The 24,457-nt window shown below is 44.6% G+C and overlaps 1 protein-coding gene across 1 annotated transcript in view; it reads left to right on the top strand.

Moving 5' to 3' along the window:
• dcn (decorin) overlaps positions 1–24,457 on the top strand; it is a 76,001-nt gene that overhangs the window by 33,898 nt on the left and 17,646 nt on the right. Inside the window, exon 3 of the mRNA XM_043709904.2 lies at positions 9,548–9,660. Within this exon, the coding sequence (XP_043565839.1) occupies positions 9,548–9,660 (113 nt within the window). The remainder of the gene's footprint in view (positions 1–9,547; positions 9,661–24,457) is intronic.

Below are 24,457 nucleotides of genomic sequence, written 5' to 3'. Positions count from 1 at the left end.
GCAGTTGACAGAAGTTTTCCAGGCCTCTCTGAACACAAGATTTGCCCTGGGGGCCTGGAGGATTGCAAATGTGATATTGTTGTTTGAGACAGGGGCAAAGGATAACTCAGAAAACTCCAGACCTGCTAGCTTGATATTAATAGTGGGAAAACTGATGGAGGCCACAATATGGGATAAAACAAACATACACTTAGAGAAAAATAAGTTAATACTAGACAATCAATGTGGCTTTCTCAAAGCCAGATCATACCTGATAAATTTGATGAGGTGATACAGGCAGTGGATGAGGATAGTGCTGTATATTTGAGCTTTCAGAAAGCATTTGATATAGTGCCATATGGCAGGTTGGTTAACAAATTAGAAATGTTTGGGACTGATGGGTCCTTGGCAGCAGGGATTATAAATTGGGTAAAAATGTAGGAAAATGAGGGTAGGCATAGCTGGAGCTTTCTCAGATTGGAGATGAGTTGAAAGCAGCATTTCCCAGAGATCAGTATTGGGGTTCTTACCTTTTCTGATTTATATGATCAATTTGGAGATGGGTGTTGACTGCAAAATCTCTAAATTTGCAAATGATATTAAGCTACAGAGAATAGTGAATTGTGAGGATGTTACTTAGCAACTTCAGAGGGACATTGTCAAGTTGGCCGAAGGAACAGACACCCAAAAGATGAATTTCAATGCAGAAGAATGTAAGATAATGCATTTTGGGAAAAGAAACACAGAGAGTCAATATAGGCCCTTTGATGGAAATGCAGGAGCAGAAAGACTGCAGGATTCATGTGCATAATTCTCTGAAAGTGGCCAAGCAAATTGAAGCAATTGTTAAGAAGTCCTGTAGGATCCTTGGGTTTATAAATAGAGGCAAACAGTATAAAAATAAGAAAGTGATGCTTAACCTCTGCAAATCATTTGGAGTATTGTGTTCAATTCAGGGCACCTTATTTAAGGAAGGATGTTAAAGTTCTAGAATGACATCAAGGAAGATTTACAAGAATGATACCAGGAGTGAGGGATTTTAGATATAAGGAAAGACTAGAGAAATGGGAGCTAGAAATAGAGAAAAGTAAAGAGGTGGCCTTACTGAGGTGTTTAAAACTATGAAAAAATTTGAAAGAGTAAAATAGGATATTCTGTTTCCACTTGCTGGTATGTTGATAACTAGAGATCACAATTTCAAGATTGTCAGCAAGAGAGCTGGGAGTTAGAAGGAGAAACTTCTTTACTGAGAGACTGTTTAGGATTTGGAATGTGCTGCCAGGGAGAGTGGTGGATGTGGATTCCAAAGGAGGTTTCAAAAGAGAGCTGGATATATAATTAAAAATGATGAATTTAGAGGCCTACGGAGATGGAGCCGGAGAATGGGCCTAGCTGGTAACTCTTTCAGGAGCCAGTACAGGGGCATGATTGTCAAATGGTGTCGTCCTGCACTGCAAAGTTCCATGATTCTGGATGACAAGAGGCTTTTTCAAAGAGGTAAGTTTTAATGAGCTGGAAATGTGTTGCTGGAAAAGCGCAGCAGGTCAGGCAGCATCCAGGGAACAGGAGAATCGACGTTTCGGGCATAAGCCCTTCTTCAGGAATGGGGAAAGTTTGTCCAGCAGGCTAAGATAAAAGGTAGGGAGGAGGGACTTGGGAGAGGGGCGTCGGAAATGTGATAGGTGGAAAGAGGTCAAGGTGAGGGTGATAGGTCAGACTGGGGTGGGGGCGGAGAGGTCGGGAAGAAGATCTCAGGTTAGGAAGGCGGTGCTGAATTTGATGGATTTGACTGAGACAGGGTGGGGGGAGGGGAAATGTTTCCTCATTCTCCTGTTCCCCGGATGCTGCCTGACCTGCTGCGCTTTTCCAGCAACACATTTCCAGCTCTGATCTCCAGCATCTGCAGACCTCACTTTCTCCTCTAAGTTTTAATGAGCATCTCAAAAGGAGGAAAGAGAGATAGGAGGTCAGAGAGCTGTGTGGAGGAAAATCCAGAGTATAGGGTTCTGACAGCTGAAAGCACAGAGCCAGTTTAGACTGAAGGGAATAGAGGGTCAGAATTGAAGGTGTGACGATCAGCAATCAGTATTCCTATCCCCAGCGGCTAACCACTCAAAATAATTGTGCAACGTTTACTTTCTCAAACATTCCGAAATTCAAAACTTTCTCTTTGATTTGATTGAGAGTGGCGTGGGTCAGAATATGACCCCTGTACTGATGAGGAAATGTGAGGTAGCTTCAGTTTGTGTCAACCAATAATGTCCTCGATGTGTGCTGGCCTTTTCTCCTTTAGCTTTTTCTTAACCGACAAACTGCTGTCTCTGGATTGAAAATGGAATGAAGGATGTGCAGAGACCAAAGTTGTGACTGTCCAGCTCCATTTTGATGAAATATTTTTGGTCTTTTATTGAAATAGAGCTTATTCAAAATCAATCACCGGTAAATAATTAACAAACAGGAATCTCTATTATGTCAGAACTGAATGGTTTGCTCAATCATAACGTGTGAATATGTCAGCAGGTATCCACCCAATTCTGTTGTACTATTTCATGGGATCTGCCCATTACTGGCAAGTCCAGCACTTTTTCACCCACCACAAATTTCCCTTGACATTGGATGGCTTACTTGGGTCATTTCAGAAGACAGTTAAGAGTTACATGTCACATGTAGGCGAGACCTGGTAAGTGAAGCAGATTTCCTTCTCAACAGGGCATTAGATGGACTTTTACAAAATTTAACATTGGTTATTATTTGGCTAGCTTTTAATTCCAGACTTGAAGTCATAAAGTCAGAGAGATGTACAGCACAGAAACGGACTCTTCAGTCCAACTTGTCCATGCTGACCAGATGCCAGTCCCACCTGCCAGCACCCAGCCCATATCCCTCCAAATCATTCCGATTCATATACCCATCCAGATGCCTTTTAAATGTAGCCTCCACTACTTCCACTGGCAGCTCATTCCATATACGTACCACCCTCTGAGTGAAAAGGTTGCCCCTTAAGTCTCTTTTATATCTTTCCCCTCTCACCCGAAACCTATGCCCTCTAATTCTGGACTCCCCAACCCCAAGGAAAATACTTTGTCTATTTATCCTATCCATGCCCCTCATAATTTTGTAAACCTCTAGTTCAAATCCTTCAACCCTGGCAACATCCTTGTAAATCTTTTCTAAACCCTTTCAAGTTTCACAACATCCTTCCTATAGGAAGGAGACCAGAATTGCACGCAATATTCCAACAGTGAACTAACCAATGTCCTGCAACATGACTTCCCAACTCCTACACTCAATACTCTGACCAATACCATACTCCGTCTTCACTATCCTATGTATCTGTGACTCCATGTTCAAGGAGCTATGAACCTGCATTCCAAGGTCTCTTTGTTCAGCAACACTCCCTAGGACCTTACCATTAAGTGTATAAGTCCTGCTAAGATTTGCTTTCCCAAAATGTGGCACCTCTCATTTATCTGAATTAAACTCCATCTGCCACTTCTCAGCCCATTGGTCCATCTGATCAATATCCTGTTGTAATCTGAAGTCACCTTCTTTGCTGTCCACTACACCCCCAATTTTACTGTCATCTACAAACTTACTAACTATACCTGTTATGCTCACATCCAAATCATTTATATAGATGACAAAAAGTAGTGGACCCAGCACCGATCCTTGTGGCACTCCACTGGTCACAGGCCTCCAAACTGAAAAGCAACCCTCCACCACCACCCTCTGTCTTCTACCTTTGAGCCAGTTCTGTATCCAAATGGCTAGTTGTCCCTGTATTCTATGAGATCTAACCTTGCTAATCAGTCTCCTATGGGGAACCTTGTGTAATGACTTACTGAAGTCCATATAGATCACGTCTACCACTCTGCCCTCATCAATCCTCTTTGCTACTTCTTCAAAAAACTCAATCAAATTTGTGAGACATGATTTCCCACGCACAAAGCCATGTTGACTATCCCTAATCAGTCCTTGCCTTTTCAAATACATGTACATCCTGTTCCTCAGGATTCCCTCCAACAACTTGCCCACTACCGACGTCAGGCTCACTGGTCTATAGTTCCCTGGCTTGTCCTTACCACCTTTCTTAACTAATGGCACCATGTTAGCCAACCTCCAGCCTTTCAGTACCTCACCTGTGACTATCGATGATACAAATATCTCAACAAAAGGCCCAGCAATCACTTCCCTACCTTCCCACAGATTTCTAGGGTACACCTGATCAGGTCCTGGGGATTTATCCACTTTTATGTGATTCAAGACATTCAGCACTTCCTCCTCTGTAATATGGACTTTATTGAATTCAATTGCTGCCACCTACCATGGTAGGATTTGAATCCATGTTGCTAGAACATTAGCTTGGAGTTCTGGATTGCTAGCCAGAGATGATATGATTACACCACCACCTTCCCCTATTCTTGCCAATTGTAGATCATTTGAGATAATTAAATCTAAAAAAATCTGAAGTTATATTCTCTGGAAAGGAAGATTGAAATTTTTAAAATGTTGAAGGGGATTGTTGAGTGGGGTGGTACGGTGGCTCAGTGGTTAGCACTACTGCCTCACAGTGCCAGGACCCGGGTTCGATTCTAGCCTCAGGCTACTGTCTGTGTGGAGTTTGCGCAATCTCCCCATGTCTGCGTGGGTTTCCTCTGCGTGCTCTGGTTTCCTCCTACAATCCAAAGATTTGCAGGTTAGGTGAATTGGCCATGCTAAATTGCCCATAGTGGTAGGGCATTAGTCAGGGGTAAATATAGGGGAGGGGAATGGGTCTGGGTGGGTTACTCTTCAGAGGGTCAGTGTGGACTTGTTGGGCTGAAGGGTCTATTTCCATACTGCAGGGAATCTAATCTAAAAAGGTTTTTCTCTCAAACTGGAGTACTAAGCTTGAAGCTATAAATTTGAGATACTTATCAACTGAATTGAAATGTTAAGCTAAACCTTTATTTATTGGTTTGATTGTACTTACTTACAGTAGTGTGCAGTAAGAGTAAAGGGAAGGTTTTGGATTTCAGAATATTTGAGAGAGTAATTGTTGCATAATTATTTCAACTGATTACCAATCATAGGATCCCTCCAGTGTGCAACAGGCCATTCGACCCATCAAGTCCACACTGACCCTCCAGTCAGGATCCCAGCGAATTGCACCCCTCTACCTTATCACTGTAACCCTGCATTTCTCATGGCTAATCCACCTAACTAGATCATCTCTGGACAATATGGGCAATTTAACATGGCAAATCCACCTAACCAGATCATTCCTGGACAATATGGGCAATTTAACATGGCAAATCCACCTAACCAGATCATTCCTGGACAATATGGGCAATTTAACATGGCAAATCCACATAAACCTGCACATCTTTGAACAGTCGCCCAAGCCTGGAATAAAACCTGGATCTCTGGTGCTGTGAGGCAGCAGTGCTAACCACTGAGCCACTGTGCTGCCTCACTATTGGAGACAGTAATATCATAAGCAAGAATCAGAGGCAGGAAAGTGTGGACAAGATTTACATGAATGATTCCAGAAAGTTGTGGATATACACATTGGGAAAGGAATGACTGGGCTGGGTTCCTTTTCTCTGGAAAAATGGTGACTAAGGGCTGACCTAATAGAGTATGAAATGTTTTGATAAACTGGATAAGGAGAGAGTCATCCAAATATCTGGTCTCCAGATCGTGAAAGACCATACTTACAACGAATGATGTGCAGTGGGCCCCACTGGAGGTCCCAATGCTCTGAAATCCATGAGAATTATCCAGAAAATTTGATTTTCTGATGGGCAATTTCCAAGATCTTCCATCGAGGTCTTTGACCCTAAGCTAGAGTCTGAGACTTCCAACAGTTCTGACTCAGTTATTTCTGTTACCCACGAAATGCTTTACAGGAAAACCTTAGCCTAACATCCAGAACTGAGGTCCCAAACCACTATCCTAAACATCTGCCATTCCCCCTCCAACCCAATTTGGCTACCTATCACAACCACAGTACACTCCTATACCGTCTACACCCGACAACTCCCCACTACCTGACTGCTTCCCCTATCTAATTTAACTAGTCCCTGACCTATTTATAAGCCTACCCATCCCACCCCCATTCACCTTTTCATACCTGAATGGACTCCTGTGACCCATTCTGATCCTTGTCTGCCACTCCTCTAACCTAATTTGACTATCTGTTCAAACTGCAAATTCCCCCACCTTTCCCTTTCACAACTAGACCTGACTAGTTCCTGACCAACCCACCCATCTACCACCTTAACCTGCCCATCCTATTCACTTATGTTACCCACTGAAACCATTCACTTGTTCCTCCACTCACCCATTCACTGGCATTCAGATTGGACAGTGCCAGAGAAAGGAGGGGTTGCTTGTCTTTCCCCTGAATCTATAATATTATGATGGAGTTTTGCATGAAACTGTGGACTATTCATCTCTGAAGATATCTTACAAGATTCAGGGAAGACAGTGATTTCCAATGCTTGTAAATCTGAGCAAGTACGTCCTCATGTGGGGAAGACCATAGCCAGAGGCCATCATACAAGCTCAGTCAACAATAAATCCAATTGGGAAGACAGAAGAAGTTTCTCTACCCAAAGAGTGGTGAGAATGTGGAACTTGCTACACAGGGATTGATGAAGTGAATGATACAGATGCATTTAAGAGGAAGCTGGCCAAATGACCTGCTTCTATGGTGAACTATGTAAATGCAATGAGGAATTCAGGTGAAACTTTGCTGTTCAAAGAGTGGTTACCAACCCGAGGAGTAGTTAAGGTGTTAAATGTGTGCATTTGAAGGAAAGTTAATTAATTACATAAAAATGAAAGAGATAGGAAGATATGCCAAATACGTGGGAGGAGCTTTATCTGAGGTATAAGCACTGACATTATTTTCTAATTCATTCTTATGATGTGGTCGTCACTGGTAAGTCTAACATTTATTGCCATCCTGAATTGCCTGTGAACCTAATGGCTTGTTTGGCCACAGCCAAGTTGTTCCAAAGGCCTATTTCTGTGCAGGAAGGTTTATTTTGTGCATTCAATGTTTTGTGCCTTCAATTAAACTACATGTGTCTGTCAGTAATCTACTCGACCTCCAATCCTGGGGCTATGTTATCAGAGCATCTGTACAACATTAAGTGAATTACATGTTGCCATAAGAGGAACAATTTGCATTGGGACATGAGCTTTGCCTGTTTTAAGTTCCAAAGAGAAAAAGAATGGTGGGGGCTGGGAAGAGACGCTAATTTGGTTCTTCAGATGAACAATTTTTTAATGAATATATACTCAGCAAAAGTGTTAGAGTGAGAGCAGCCACACGGCAGGACTCAAACAAATATTCATTTCCAGCTCTGTGCACCAGCAAGTTACAAGGGACTGTTAGCAGTGCCTGTAGCTAAAATAAATCAACTAATTCCAGTGATGTGTATCGTGAAATCAGATGTGGAGAAAATTGAAGCTGCAGAATTAGAATGCCTGAGGATGTAATTTATTCCATTGCCTAATCTCCCCATTCACATTGTTGAATAAATACCAATATCCTTCCTCCACACAAGGCTCTGAATTTCCTGTAACTGAATGGCATTGTTTTGGTGTAAGAGCAACTTTTACATTAAAATAATCGGTCATCAGCAATCCTGTTTAAACCCTCTGCTGCTTCTTTCCATTGTTGATCCCTTTATGTTGCTAATGCACATTTGGGACTTATGAGGAAGATGTTTGGGAAATCACATCTCACAAACTTGATCGAGTTTTTTGAAGAAGTAACAAAGAGGATTGATGAGGGCAGAGCGGTGGACATGATCTATGTGGACTTCAGTAAGGTATTCGACAAGGTTTCCCCTTGGAAGACGGGTGAACAAGGTTAGACCTCATGGAATACAGGGAGAACTTGCCATTTGGACACAGAACTGGCAAGTTCACTGACAGAGGGTGGTGGTGGAGGGTTGGTTTTCAGTTTGGAGGCCTGTGACCAGTGGAGTGCCACAAGGATCGGTGTTAGGTCCACTTTTTTTTGTCATTTATATAAATGATTTGGATGCGAGCATAAGAGGTATAGTGAGTAAGTTTGCAGATGACACAAAAATTGGAGGTGTAGTGGACAGCGAAGAAGGTGACCTCAGATTACAACGGGATCTTGACCAGATGGGCCAATGGGCTGAGAAGTAGAAGATGGAGTTAAATTCATATAAATGTAAAGTGTTGCATTTTGGGAAAGCAAATCTTAGCAGGACTTATACACCTAATGGTAAGGTCCGAGGGAGTGTTGCTGAACAAAGAGACCTTGAAAGTGGAGCCGCAGCAGGATAGGATTGTGAAGGAGGTGTTTGGTATGCTTTCCTTTATTGGTCAGAATAATGAGTATAGGAGTTGGGAGGTCATGTTGTGGCTGTACAGGACATTGGTTAGGCCATTGTTGGAATATTGCATGCAATTCCGGTCTCCTTCCTGTCAGAAAGATGTTGTGAAACTTGAAAGGGTTCAGAAAAGATTGACAAGGATGTTGCCAGGGTTGGAAGAGTTGAACTATAAGGAGAAGCTGAACAGGCTGGGACTGTTTTCCCTGGAGCGTCGGAGGCTGAGGGGTGACCTTATAGAGGTTTACAAAATCATGAGCGTTATGGATAGGATAAATAGACAAAGTCTTTTCCCTTGGGTGGGGGAGTCCAGAACTCGAGGGCATAGGTTTAGGGTGAGAGGGGAAAGATATCAATGAGACCTAAGGGGCAACTTTTTCACACAGAGAGTGGTACATGTATAGAATGAGCTGCCAGAGGAAGTGATGGAGGCTAGTAAAATTGCAACATTTAATAGGCATTTGGATGGGTACATGAATAGGAAGGGTTTGGAGGGATATGGGCCAGGTGCTGGCAGGTGGGACTAGTTTGGGTTGGGATATCTGGTTGACACGGACGGGCTGGACCAAAGGGTCTTCTTCCATGCTGTACATCTTTATGACTCTATGATTGTACATATCTTGCATTGGTGGATGCAAGTGATTCCATGCTAATGCTTCAATAAAGAGCAGGAGGGCTTTCCTCCATAGTTTCCCAGCCAACACTGATCCCTTATCCCAACAACACGAAAGAAAAGGCTGAATTATCTAGTCTAAATCACATCGTAGTTCAGTCCGTAAGATATAGGAGCAGAATTAGGCCATTTGGCCCATCGAGTCTGCTCCACCATTTGATCATGATCTGTGAGAGCTTGCTCTTCATAAATTGTCTGCCTCAGTTCCTGCATTCCTGAACTCAGTTGATGCATTCAAGAGGACATTGGATGATTATTTAAACAGAAATAACATGCAGGATTATGGGAAATTGGTAGGGAGCCAGTATAATAGACATTATGGGCCGAATAGCCTTCTTTTGCCCCTTAGCAATTCTATGATTACCAGGTATCTGCATTTCAAAACAATACTTCATTTTGTGTCAGCCTAGAATAAAGGCTGGAATCAGCAATTGTCTCTTTGAGGCGAGAGAACTACCACTTAAGCTGATGTAAGTTTTAAAAATGGGGTGCAGACATCCAAAAGTGACTTCTTTCAATTTTTCTTCTAAAACAGGTCTAACCACAGTGCCCAAGGACATTCCCAAAGATACTACACTGCTGGACCTGCAAAACAACAAGATCACAGAGATAAAAGAAAATGACTTCAAGAATCTAAGAAACCTTAATGTAAGCTACCTCTCACAATTGTCTTACAACCTTGACTCTGGAGGTGGTCACTCATGCACAGAATTGCTTCATGATGTGCCCTGGCCAGCAGTAGTGTTGAGGTCTTGATCCAGATCAAGGACTTGCCTCAGTGCAGTGACCCTCCCATGGTATGAGAGGGCTGCTAAACTGGGTGCTTTTCGGTCCCTGTGCTCCTCCTGCATGGCCATCTGATGCTGGGCTGGGGGAGAGAGGGCTAGGCTGGAGGAACAGCTTGAAGGGCCTGACCATAATGGAGCTGACAAATCCAAGCATGGCCAATGTGGGTGGTCAATCCCTCCTAAGGCTGTGCTTCAATGCTTTATATCCTTATTATGCCTGAGGCCTTCCTTCATCAATGGGCAGGGACAGACTGGAATGCTTTGAGGACAAAGGGATCAAAATGAAAACAGTTCAGTTTTTTTAAAGCTAATTTTGTCATTAATTAGAACTCCAATTTGTGCCAACCTAAACAGGATAGAGAAGTGCTCGTGTATCTTAGCTGATTAGTCAAACTGGCCTTACTAAGCAATGTTCGTATTGCAGTCCTTCTTTATTTCATCACATTTTGCCCGATCATGTGGTGGTTATGTTACAGCTAGAAATGTACAGACCCGATTCAGCATGTTCAAATCCTATCACAGTTGTGTGGAAATTTAAAGTGAGCTTTATAAAATACTGACACCAATTACACTGACCCATTAAGCTGAAATTTGTTGTTAAAAAAAAATTTCGTTGACCACATCCTTCACTGAAGGAAGCCTGATCCTCTCCATTTGTTGAAGGGACTTGGGCATTGCTGGCCAAGCTAGAAGGCCATTCAACCCATCAAGCCTGTCCTGCCATTCAATGCAATCATGACTAATCAAACACTTCAACTCTCAATTTCATAAAGGTTTATGGGGATAATCAGAAATCTATCAATCTCTACCACAAACGTAGTCAAAGACTGAGCTTCCAAAGATTTCTGAATTAGATAATTCTGAAAGTTCACAACCTTCTAAGGAAAAAAAAAATCTCATCTCAGATCCAAGTGGCATTCCCCTTATTTTAAAAATCGTGTTTCTTGGTTCTAGATGCCTCAACCAGGGGAAACATCTTACTTGCATCTACTCTGTCGATCACTTTCAGTATTCTGAAAGTTTCGCTTAGATTTTCTCTCATTCTTCAAAACTCTAGAGTACAGGTCCAGTTTTCCCAATCTCACTTCTCAGGTTAGCCCTGCCATCCCTGGAAGAAATCCCTGCAACGATATCTTTCCCGAGATAAGGAGACCGAAGTTCATTGGCTGGACCATCGTTTGCTGCCCATCCCTAATTGCACTAAGCAGCTTGCTGGGTCATTTCTGGGGCAGTTAAGAGTCAACCTCACTGCTGTGAGTCTAGAATCACATGTTGGCCACACCTAGTAAGGAAGACAGATTTACTTCCCTTAAGAACATTAGTCAAGCCGATAGGCTTTAACCACGATTGTTAATAGCTGTTGTACTCATTATTTCAGAAACAAGCTTGAATTTTTAAAAACTGCATTTAAAATCCACCAGCTAGGATTTGAACCCACATTCCAAGAGCTTTATCCTAGACCCTTTGGACTACTAGTCCAAAGAGATTACCACTGGGTCATCCTTTCCATTCATGGCGAGGGGCAAGAATATTTGCTCTGGTATGTGCTGGGGTTGGGGTGTGGGGGAATGTCAATTCACAACCAATTGTTTTACATCTCCGAAAGTTTTTTAATGCCTCCTAAATATCTCTAACAAGTTCCTTCTCACCGAAGTGCAAAGGGATCTGAAGCACCATTGTCTTATTGCAACCTTCTGTGTTCCACTCAGCCTCTGCTGACAAACACAGAACAATGTGGCCATGAGACATTCTCAAGCAGAGCCCACATTGTGAGTCACTAACTCAGGAATTTCTCTTTCCCTGCTCTCTTTCCGTCCTCTTGAACTCAGAGTAACCTTCTCCAATCAATAGAATTTCTGACCTGCCTGTTGGTTCTTGTGGAAGTTGTCATCCTCTCATTTAAGTATATGAATGTGATTGAATGGGACGGGTTAAGGAACCCAAACAGGCCAAATTGGCTGAATGGCTATCTTCTGGTGCTGTAAGATTGGATAAAGTCAAGTGCAAGATGTAGGAGTGGCCAACATGTGGGTTCACCCTTAGACTATCCTATGAGCCAGTAAGTGGGCATGCATTGTGCAGTGATGTAGTATTGGAATAATTTCACTGCAATCCTTGAAGATTGGGTGACAAGGGGCAGCCCTTGGCCAGTGGAGGCCACTGAGTATCTAAGTGATACCATTCAGATGGCTGCTGGGATTTAAAGCAGTGATGGGAGAGGTGCGCACAAAGGGCCCAGGCTAATGGTTTTCTTTAGGTGGCAGCTGGCAGGTAGACAGGAGAGAGGGAGCCTCTATTAACCAATCATCTGAACCTATCAGAGATTCTAGTCAAGGTGCAATTTCCACCTCATCCCACAACAACACCCATCCCATCAACCATAGGCTTTCCCTCTTTTCTGGTCTATTTATCTCAGCCCCCACACCCGATGCACTCCTGCATGTCTCCAGTCTCAGCTCACATTCAAACTCTCATTGCAGTACTGTTGATGGGGCACACCTGATGACGCTGCCAGTGGTGCATAGTTGCTGGTCTATGATTAGCAGGCAGCTCTCTTCTGTGGGACTTTGTGTGTCTGATGGTGGGAGTCCCACCTCAAGCCAGTTATCATCCATTTGGCTGTTTAATTCGTGCCACACAAATGCCATGCAATGATAATTTCCAACAAGAAAGAGTCTAACCATTGCCCCTTGACATTCAATGGTATCACCATCACTGAATCCCCCACTATCAACATCTTCGGGGCTACCACTGAAATGGTCTGACCATATAAAATCTGTGGCTGCAAGAGTGAGTTAGAGGTTTGGAATCTTACAGGGAGTAACTTGCATCCTGTCTTCCCAAAGCCTGTCCACCATCGACAAGTCAGGTGTGTGATGGAATGTTCCCTACTTGCCTGGATGGGTGTAGTTCCAGGAACACTTAAGACGCTTGACACCATCCAGGAACAAAGCAGCCCACTCAATTCAAATCACATCCACAAACATTCACTCCCTCCACCACTGATGCTCAGAGGCAGCAGTGTGTATTATGTAGAAGATGCACTGCAGAAATTCACCAAGGATCCTTACAGAGCACCTTCCAAACCTATGACGATCTTGAAAGACAAGGGCAGCAGATATATGGGGACACCATCACCTGCAAGTTTCTCTCCAAGCCACTCACCATCCTGAGTTGGAAATATCACTCCAAAGTCTGTAACTCCCTCCCTAATGGCATTATGGATCAAATAACATCAAACACACTGCAGTGGTTCAAAAAGGCAGCCCACCATGCTGGGTCAAAATCCTGTGACTCCCTTTTTAATGGAATTGTGGATCAACCTGCAGCAACGGTTCAACAAGGCAGCTCACTACCACCTTCTCTACAGCAACTAGGCAATAAATGTTGGCCCAACCAGTGATACTCACAGCCCATTACAGAATTAAATAACGTCCCCAACAGTACCCTTCCACCTACACTCTCATTCGTTTGGCCGAACTGGTCCTCAACCTTAACAATTTCTCCTTCAAATCCTCCCACTTCCTCCAGACCAAAGGGGTAGCCATGGGCACACGTATGGGCCCCAGCTATGCCTGTCTCTTTGTTGGCTACGTAGAACAGTTGATCTTCTGTAATTACGTCGGCACCACGCCCCACCTCTTCCTCCGCTACATTGATGACTGCATTGGTGCCACCTCATGCTCCCGTGAGGAGGTTGAGCAATTCATCAACTTCACCAACACATTCCACCCTGACCTTAAATTTACCTGGACCATCTCTGACACCTCCCTCCCCTTCCTGGACCTCTCCATCTCCATTAATGATGACCGACTTGACACTGACATTTTTTACAAACCCACCGACTCCCACAGCGACCTGGATTACACCTCTTCCCACCCTACCTCTTGCAAAAATGCTATCCCGTATTCCCAATTCCTCCGCCTATGCCGTATCTGCTCCCAGGAGGACTAGTTCCACCACAGAACACACCAGATGGCCTCCTTCTTTAGAGACCGCAATTTCGCTTCCCACGTGGTTAAAGATGCCCTCCAACGCATCTCGTCCACATCCTGCACCTCGGCCCTCAGACCCCACCCCTCCAACCGTAACAAGGACAGAACGCCCCTGGTGCTCACCTTCCACCCTACCAACCTTCGCATAAACCAAATCATCTGCCGACATTTCTGCCACGTCCAAAAAGACCCCACCACCAGGGATATATTTCCCTCCCCACCCCTTTCCGCCTTCCGCAAACACCATTCCCTCCGTGACTAGCTGGTCAGGTCCACGCCCCCCCTACAACCCACCCTCCCATCCTGGCACCTTCCTCTGCCACCAAAGAAACTGTAAAACCTGTGCCCACACCTCCTCCCTCACCCCTATCCAAGGCCCTAAAGGAGCCTTCCACATCCATCAAAGTTTTACCTGCACATCTACTAATATCACTTATTGTATCCGTTGCTCCCGATGCGGTCTCCTCTACATTGGGGAGACGGGACGCCTCCTAGCAGAGCACTTTAGGGAACATCTCCGGGACACCCGCACCAATCAACCACAACGCCCCGTGGCCCAACATTTCAACTTCCCCTCCCGCTCTGCCGAGGACATGGAGGTCCTGGGCCTCCTTCACCGCTGCTCCCTCACCACCAGACGCCTGGAGGAAGAACGCCTCATCTTCCGCCCTGGAACACTTCAACCCCAGGGCATAAATGTGGACTTCAACAGTTTCCTCATTTCCCCTTCCCCCACCTCATCCTAGTTCCAAACTTCCAGCTCAGCACTGTCCCCATGACTTGTCCGGACTTGTCCTACCTGCCTATCTCCTTTTCCACCTATCCACTCCACCTTCTCCTCCCTGACCTATCATCTTCATCCCCTCCCCCACTCACCTATTGTACTCTATTCTACTGTCTCCCCACCCCACCCTCCTCTCGCTTATCTCTCCACGCTTCAGGCTCTCTGCCTTTATTCCTGATGAAGGGCTTTTGCCCGAAATGTCGATTTTGCTGCTCCTTGGATGCTGCCTGAACTGCTGTGCTCTTCCAGCACCACTAATCCAGAATTAAACAAAAGACTATGGGGTAGCTGCCTGGAGCAGGGGTATGCTCCCAGCTGCAGCACCTGAATTTCCAGCTGGATATGGGGGTAAAGGAAGTAAGGTGCTCCATTAAATGCAGCCCGAAAACTCTTTGCTCACTCACTCTAGATCAGTGCACCAGTCACAATACAGATGCTGATCCATTGTATCATTCACTAGCTTCACTGTCTGGTCCCCTATACCTTCTTCCTTCCGTCTAGACTTGTATATTTTTTTCCCTAAAATCTTTGTACCTCGCATGTCGCCACTTATCTTGAAGTATTAAATATTTTCTGGCATCACTTCCCGACTCCAAGCTCTTGTCCAGTCACTGCCAACAGATTTATATTCTGTTATTAGTGCAAGTGGTCTGCAGAATCTGGCAGAAACTGGTCTTGAGGAATGATGATAATCATTATGGACACAAATCACATTCGTTTGATATGAGAACCTCTGCGGCTTCCAGTCACCTACAATTCTAATCAGCAAAACCATCAGGAGAGAAGACCAAATGAGTCAAATTCCCTTGTGTTTGGAAGAATGAGAGCTGATCTCATTGAAAAGCATGCAATTCTGATAGAGTTTGAAAAACTACAGGCTGAGAGGTTGGATTGAGATGTTAACATTCAGCATTTAAAGATCCACAATAAAGATTCTACCATTGAAAAAGGAATTGCTTCACTCCAATTGTTTGGAATTTCTATTCATGAGAGCTGAGACTGCTCTGTCATTGAATGTAGTCAAGACAGGGGGCGATTTTTTTGTGTCTTAAGTCATGTAGGGAAAGGGTCAGAATGGAGAGTTGAGGTAGAAGGGAAATGAAGATCACTGGCAGAGCAGATCTGAGAGGCTTTCCAAAATAGGCTCCAATTTATCTCACAGAGTCACAGAGATTTTGCAGCACAGAAAAAGGCCCTTCAGCCCATCATATCTGCACTGGTTATCAAGCATCCGTCTATGCCAATCCCATTTTCAAGCACTTAGCCTTTTTGCTATGATGTTTCAAGTGCTCATCTAAATACATCTTAAATCTGAAGAGTGATCTCACCTCTATCACCTTTTCAGGCAGTAAGTTCTAGATGGTCACCATCCTCTAGGTGAAAATCTTAATCTTCAAATCCCCTCTACGTCCTGCTTTTTGCCTGTGGTTTTTCATCCTTCCACCACATGGAAAAGTTTCTCCCTATCCACCGTGTCTATACCCCTCATAACTTAGTACATCTCTCTTAGTACATCTGTGCTGTAGGTTAATTGATTGAAAATTGATTAAGTCAAAGAATACAGGTTTTGTGGATTGAAACATTTGGCCTTTCTGTCTGCTGCAAGTATCTCAAATATGTACAAGGTGACTTGGTCAATGTGACAAAGTGCAGATTGCAATTGAGTTCCCAACTCGGATTTCAGGAGTTCCTGTCACCTGAACTTTAACTTCCAACCATTGTGCCCAGACAAGCAAACTCCCCCCCCCTTTCTCCAAACTTCATAACCGAAAAGGTAAAAGTGGTGAAATACTGGAGGAAAGTGTTCTTTTTCTGAATGCTGTATGACTTTTCACCTGGTTTTCAGTCATGGCTGCATTCGGGGATTAAATTTCAGTTTGTGGAATTTCCCGGGAAGTTGTAGGAAGTTTGACACCCTATCATCGCTAAACTAAAAACAGAAAGTGCTGGAAAAACTCTGCAGGTCTGGCAACACCTGTGGAGAGAGAAACAGAGTTAATGATTTGCAATTCGAGGAAGAAGACTCAAAACGTTAATTCTGTTTCTCTCCAGACCTGCTGAATATCTCCAGCATTTTCTGCTTTTGTTTCAGATCCCCAACATCCGGAGTATTTTGTTTTTATCAGAAGTTCTGAAATGCTAACTTTGCTCAGAGCCTGATCGAGAAAGCTGGTGTCTGGAAGAGGTGCGGTACCTATTGAGAGTCACACCTCGCCCAACTCTTGGCCTTGCTGTTAACCCCATTCTCCCATGTCACCCTCCATGTGGCCCTCTTCCACTTTGGACTTTGTGAGGAGGCAGGTAGCCTCACTTCTGCAGCACTTTCTGGGGACCTGAATCTTTGAGACTCACACTGCAGACAAGTTTAATATCTCAGTGACTCTTATTTTGGTTGGCTCTTCTTAAAAAAAGTGTGTCAAGGCTGTTAACCCAGCAGGAAAGTCACTCCCCACTAATATAACCATTAAATCCAACCCATAATCTATGAAATGCATACACTTCCTCTGACACCATCTCTTGAGGAGCAGTTTAATTTTTGATGCCCCCATTTCAAAGCTTGCTCAACATTGAGGCATTAAATGTGTTCAAACTTTCAAAAGTAGAAAAATAGCAGTAGACCATTCAGCCCTTTGAACCTGTTTCATCATTCAAGGTAACTGTTAATGATCTTCTAACTCAAATGTCATACTTGCACTCTGTTCCCACATCCCTTTAACCTCTCGAAATCTATCTCTTTCTTAAGCATTTTCAATGTCTTATCTCCACAGCCTCCAGTGGTAGAGAATTCAATAAGTTTGCCATCCTCTGAGTGAAGAAATTGCCCCTTGTCGTACTCCTGCCCTATACCCTAACACCGTGAACAATGTTCCCTTTCAGCTGTGCAAATGTGTGCACTGTTCAGAGGTTGCAACATGTTGGCTTCTGATTCCCTATGTGCATCTCAAAGCTGTGCACAGTGGCAGGAAATGGCACAGCGAATGTTGACTGTGAGCCCTTCTTCTGGATCTGTTTCAGAGACAACACCTTTGATGCAACCGCAGTCTGTCCAGCCTGACCGTGTTTCAGTGAGATTCTGGATCAGTGGTGCTGGAAGAGCACAGCAATTCAGGCAGCATCCGAGGACAGGCAAAATCGACGTTTCGGGCAAAAGCCCTTCATCAGGAATAAAGGCAGAGAGCCTGAAGCGTGGAGAGATAAGCTAGAGGAGGGTGGGGGTGGGGAGAGAGTGGCATAGAGTACAATAGGTCAGTGGGGAAGGAGATGAAGGTGATAGGTCAGGGAGGAGAGGGTGGAGTGGATAGGTGGAAAAGGAGCTGGGCAGGTCGGACAAGTCCGGACAGGTCAGGGGATCGAGTTTCTGGAGGTTAGAAGCTAGGATGAGGTGGGGGAAGGGGAAATGAGGAAACTGTTGAAATCCACATTGATGCCCTGGGGTTGAAGTGTTCCGAGGCGGAAGATGAGGCGTTCTTCCTCCAGGCGTCTGGAGGTGAGGGAGCGGCGGTGGAGGAGGCCCAGCACCTCCATATCCTCGGCAGAGTGGGAGGGGGAGTTGAAATGTTGAGCCACTGGGCGATGTGGTTGATTGGTGCGGGTGTCTCGGAGATGTTCCCTAAAGCGCTCTGCTAGGAGGCGTCCAGTCTCCCCAATGTAGAGGAGACCGCATCGGGAGCAACCGATACAATAGATGATATTAGTGGATGTGCAGGTAAAACTTTGATGGATGTGGAAAGCTCCTTTGGGGCCTTGGATAGAGGTGAGGGAGGAGGTGTGGGCGCAGGTTTTACAGTTCCTGCGGTGGCAGGGGAAAGTGCCAGGATGGGAGGGTGGGTCGTAGGGGGGCGTGGACCTGACCAGGTAGTCACGGAGGGAACGGTCTTTGCGGAAGGCGGAGAGGGGTGGGGAGGGAAATATATCCCTGGTGGTGGGGTCTGTTTGGAGGTGGCGGAAATGTCGGCGGATGATTTGGTTTATGCGAAGGTTGGTAGGGTGGAAGGTGAGCACCAGGGGCGTTCTGTCCTTGTTGGGGTTGGAGGGGTTGGGTCTGAGGGCGGAGGTGCGGGATGTGGATGAGATGCGTTGGAGGGCATCTTTAACCACGTGGGAAGGGAAATTGCGGTCTCTAAAGAAGGAGGCCATCTGGTGTGTTCTGTGGTGGAACTGGTCCTCCTGGGAGCAGATACGGCGGAGGCGGAGGAATTGGGAATACGGGATGGCATTTTTGCAAGAGGTAGGGTGGGAAGAGGTGTAATCCAGGTATGCAAGAGGTACCTCCTCCCTCACCTCTATCCAAGGCCCCAAAGGAGCTTTCCACATCCATCAAAGTTTACCTACACATCCACTAATATCATTTATTGTATCCGTTGCTCCCGATGCGGTCTCCTCTACATTGGGGAGACTGGACGCCTCCTAGCAGAGCGCTTTAGGGAACATCTCCGAGACACCCGCACCAATCAACCACATCGCCCAGTGGCTCAACATTTCAACTCCCCCTCCCACTCTGCCGAGGATATGGAGGTGCTGGGCCTCCTCCACCGCCGCTCCCTCACCACCAGACGCCTGGAGGAAGAACGCCTCATCTTCCGCCTCGGAACACTTCAACCCCAGGGCATCAATGTGGATTTCAACAGTTTCCTCATTTCCCCTTCCCCCACCTCATCCTAGCTTCTAACCTCCAGAAACTCGATCCCCTGACCTGTCCGGACTTGTCCGACCTGCCCAGCTCCTTTTCCACCTATCCACTCCACCCTCTCCTCCCTGACCTATCACCTTCATCTCCTTCCCCACTGACCTATTGTACTCTATGCCACTCTCTCCCCACCCCCACCCTCCTCTAGCTTATCTCTCCACGCTTCAGGCTCTCTGCCTTTATTCCTGATGAAGGGCTTTTGCCCGAAACGTCGATTTTGCCTGTCCTCGGATGCTGCCTGAATTGCTGTGCTCTTCCAGCACCACTGATCCAGAATCTGGTTTCCAGCATCTGCAGTCATTGTTTTTACCTCCGTGTTTCAGTGAGAGCTGATCCCAATCTTTCACATCTCGGCACAGACTCAGTTCTAAGGTCCTTTAGGGAAGGAAGTCTGCCATCTTCACCTGGTTTAGTCACGAGACCCACAACATTGTGGTTGAATGCTAATTTCTCTCTGAAATGAGCAAACAGTGACTTCTAACATATGATGGCCTTGTTGGCAACTTCCACAATCCATACAAGAATAAAACTAAATTGAGGCCTATTATTCCTCATGCGCCAAATATATCATCCCAGGAATCACAGAAAATAAGTGGAAGAGTAGGCCCTTCAGCCCTTTGAGCCTGATCAGGTGATCATCCAACTCAGTACTCTGTTCCCACTTTCTCCCCATACCTTTTGATCCCTTGGCCCAAATCTACCTTATTGAAAACATTCAGTCTTTTGGTCTCAACCACTTTCTGTGATGGAGAATTCCATAGACTCACCACTCACCACTCTCTAGGTGAAGATATTTCTCCCCATCTTCAGGCCTTGAATATGAGGGATGAGGACATTTGAAACTACTCGAGGATTGCTTTGTTGGCCAATTATTTTATAATTCCTTAAACAAATTAATTTGAGTCCCTTGTTGTCTGAACTTCTGTAGTGGGGTGACCTGATCTTAAGTAAAGTCAACCTTTAGTATTTATTTCCATCTAAAATAAAATGCTCTGAAAAACAAAACTTAATTATTTGTCAATTTTGGCTCATTTATTATCACTCTGATTCAGCAGTTTGTGAGCTTGACTTCCACTTCAGGATGTAAGCCCACAAATTAAACTTGGGGCCCCTGCACAGTACAAAGGTTTCTGCTGCATTGCCAGAGGTGCTTTTTCTCAGATAAGCTGTTAAATAAAGTCCCCAAGCAGTTGCCCAGGTAAATCTAAAAGGTCCCATGCCTCTTCAAACCAAGGAACAGCAGAGGAGTTATTTCTGGGTATCCTGGCCAAGCGTTATCCCTCAATTAACATCAGTAAAATTGATTAGAGTCATTGAGATAATACAGCACGATAACAGACCTTTCAATCCAACTCATCCCTGCCAACTAGATATCCTAAATTAACCTAGTCCCATTTACCAGCATTTGGCCCATATCCCTCTAAACTCTTCCTACACATATACACATCCAGATGCCTTTTAAATGTTGGAATTATACCCACCTCCACCACTTCCACTGGCAGGTCATTCCATACACACACCACCCTCTGCGTGAAAAAGTTGCCCCTTAGGCCCCTTTTAGATTGTTTGCCTCTCACCTTAAACACATGCCCTCGAGTTTTGGACTCCTCCTTTCCCCTGCCTCCCCCTAAGGCTATTCGCCCTACCCACGTCCCTCATGATTTTATAAACCTCTATAAGGTCACCTCTCAGCCTCCAACACTGCAGGGAAAATAGCCCAAGCCTGCTCTGCCTCTTCCTATAGCTCAAACCCTCAAACCCTGGCAATAACTTTGTAAATCTTTGCTGAATCCTTTCGAGTTTATTGGTTACTGTTGCATTGCTGTTTGTGGAAGCTTCCTGTGTGTGAACTGGCTGCTGTATTCTTACATTACAACAGTGATTGTACCTCAAAAACACTGTAGAGGCTGTAACACCCTTTGAGATATCTCATAAAGGGAGTTTCTTAGGCCAATTATACATGAACAGAGCAAGAACATAAGAATTAGGAGCAGGAGTAGGCCGTCTGGCCCTTCAAACCTGCTCTGCCATTCAATAAAATCATGGCTGATCTTTTCATGGACTCAGATCCACTTACTTGCGCTCTCACCATATCCTTTAATTCCTTTATTGTTCAAAAAAGCATTTACCTTAGCTTTAAAAACTTTTACTGAAGTAGCGTCAACTACTTCACTTGACAAGGAATTCTATAGCTTAACAGCCCTCTGGATGAAGAGGTTCCTTCTGTTTTCTCTCATTTTGAGGCTATGTCCTCTTGTCCTAGTTTCACCTACTAGTGGAAACATCCTCTCTACTTTTATCTTATCTATTTCCTTCATAATTTTATGTTTCTATAAGATTCTCCTCATTCTTAATTCTAATGAATATAATCCCAGTCTATTCAATCTCTCCTCAAAAGCCAACCCCCTTAAATCCAGAATCAACCTAGTGAACCTCCTCTGCAGCCCCTCCGGTGCCAGTATATCCTTTCTCCATTAAGGAGACCAAAACTGTGCACAGTACTCCAGGTGTGCCCTCACCAGCGCCCTAAACAGCTGCAATGTAACCGCTCTGTTTTTAAACTCAATCCCTTAGCAACGAAGGACAAAATCCATTTGCCTTCCTAATTACTTATTGTCTCTGCAGACCAGCCTTTTGTGGTTCATGCACAAATTCACCCAGGTCTCTCTGCATAGCAGCATGCTGCAACTTTTTACCATTCAAGTAATAAACTTTCTTACTGTTACTCCTACCAAAATGGATGACTTCATATTGTATCCCATCTGCCAGACCTTTGCCCATTCACTCAAAGTATCTGTGTTCCTCTGCAAAGTTTTCCAGTCCTCTGCACACTTTGCTCTGCCACTCACCTTAGTGTCATGTGCAATCTTTGACACACTACACATGGTCCCCAACTCCAAATCATCTACATAAATTGGGAATAATTGCAGTCCCAACACTGATGCATGAGGCACACTATTAGTCACTGATTGCCAGACAGAATAGCACTCATTTATCCCCACTCTTTGCTTCAGAAACTATACTGAAAGCTGTTGACCATAATCTCTGGCCAGGACACAACCTAAAAACAATTTAATGACTTTAATTTTCCTCATTTACTTGCAGCAACATGGTGGCCCTAATAAATTTCAGATGAGACTACATTCACTGGTTTCCTCTGTGGGTTCATAAAGATCACAAGTGCAATGCTCAAAAGCATTGGTACTGGTTAGAAAGGGGAGAAAGTCCAAAACCTCCAATCTGCTGTATTGCACTAATCCAGGCTTTGTTTAAATTATAGATTTAGTTAAGGACAAAAAAAAAACAGAAATTGAAAGATCCGGCATTCATTTATTCCAATATTATACTTTTATAAACTTCCTTTCTTTAAAAAGAAACATATTTCAGACACTGAGAGGTGGGAACCATATTGTTTTTCTTTTGGAAAAAAAATACAAGAGACAATAAAGTACTATGTTTAGAATTTTAAAATTAGGTTTTACTGTCACATGTACTCAAGTACATCAGTGCAGGAGTACAGTGAAATGTGTACAATGTTGCCATGCAAGGCACCATCTTAGGTATAAAGTACCCAGGTACAAATCTGAGGTACTAAAATAGATTAGGTACAAAAATAAAGAAATAAAGAAAAAAGTTATAAACTCTAAATTACAGTTCATCATAATATAAATTAGGAAGATAAAGAAATAAAGTTAATAGATAAATGTTACAATTCTTCTATAGACTGCAGTTTCTTGACACCATGGGCTTTATTCATGTGGTCTCGCTCTCCCGTCAGTACTGGGCCCAAGATCTGTGACAGGCTGACCGCACTGGGCCCCAGTCCACTGGCCAACCCCTCTGGGTCCCAAGCCTGTCAGCTGCTCTGCTCCAGCCAGCCAACTGCTGGCCACCTCACTCTGCACTGGCCTGCCAACTGCTGGCTGTCCTTGTTAGTTGGGGCCTACTGATAGCTGGCTGTCCCAATCTGCTTTGGCCTGCTGACCACTGGCTGCCTCGCTTGGTTCAGGCTTACTGACTGCTAGCCATCCCGTCCTACCCTACCCTGCCAACCAGTGGCTGCCCCATTCGATTCGGGCCTACTGACTGGTGGCCGCCCTGCTCCGCTCCAACTCTGCCGTGGCCTGCTCCATGCCGGCCTGCTGCCCTGCTCTGAGCCCTCAGCTGCTGCAGTGCTGTCGTTCCCTTCACAAGCCAAGGTAAGTTAAAAGAAAGCACTAAAAAAATTAAAAAGGAAAAGGAAAATAACGAAAAATAAAAGGGGAGCAGTTATAAAGGACGAGCCCTGGGCTGGGCCTGGACGCTGCCTATTCCGCTGCTGCCCTATTCTAAATGGGAGTAGTTTAGTTTGGGAAACATGATCAACAAGGATGAATTGGAATCTATGGTGGTATGGACGATGCAACATATATTTTTATGCAGCACTCTGATCAGGCAGTTGGAGGCGGCCAATTAACAGACTGAGGTTTCTTTTTCAATTGTACAGAAATCTAAAGCACAGAAAGAGGCCATTCAGCTAATCAGGTCTATGGTGTTTATATATCCACTGGTCTTCTTCTAGTCGTATTTTCATAATCTTCAAATCCTACCTTCACAATCTTCTGTTCCTTTCTCCCATATGTTTATCCACTTCACCTTAAAATGTCTTATAGCTGTTCGCCGTAGTTTCTCTATGAAGTAGCAAGTTTCTAACCACGGTCAGGGAGTGAGAGCAGTTTCTCCGGAATTCCTTAACATATTTGTTAGTGATTATCTTTTGTTTACAGAACCTAGTTTTGAACACCCCAAAAAATGGAAACCGCAACCCACCCAGTCTCCTTCAATAGCACTGTAATATATACCACCCAGAAAGGCAAGGGCAGCAGAGACATAAGAGCACTACCACCACGTGCAGCTTCCTACCCCATCCCTTGTACAGTAGCATCATTCCCGCTGGGTCAAAATCCTGGAACCACAGCCCTAACAGCATTAGGGGGGTTACTACTTCCCAAGGGCTGTAGTTCAAGAAGGCAGCTCACCACCAACTTTCTCAAGAGATGGGCAATAATTGTTGAGCTAGCCAGCGATGTCCACATCCCTTGAATGAAAAACAAACTTTGATCAAGATCTGTCATGCCAAGTACTTCCATAATTTTGAAGAATTCTATCAGAGCCCTCAGCCTTCTGTTATCTAGAGAAAAGGGCTGCAGTC

The sequence above is a fragment of the Chiloscyllium plagiosum genome, unplaced genomic scaffold (assembly GCF_037043375.1).
Source record: "Chiloscyllium plagiosum isolate Xiang-an unplaced genomic scaffold, Cpla_swu_hap1 HiC_scaffold_19, whole genome shotgun sequence".
In the NCBI taxonomy this organism is placed as follows: domain Eukaryota; kingdom Metazoa; phylum Chordata; class Chondrichthyes; order Orectolobiformes; family Hemiscylliidae; genus Chiloscyllium; species Chiloscyllium plagiosum.
This window is presented reverse-complemented; position numbering and strand designations above follow the sequence as displayed.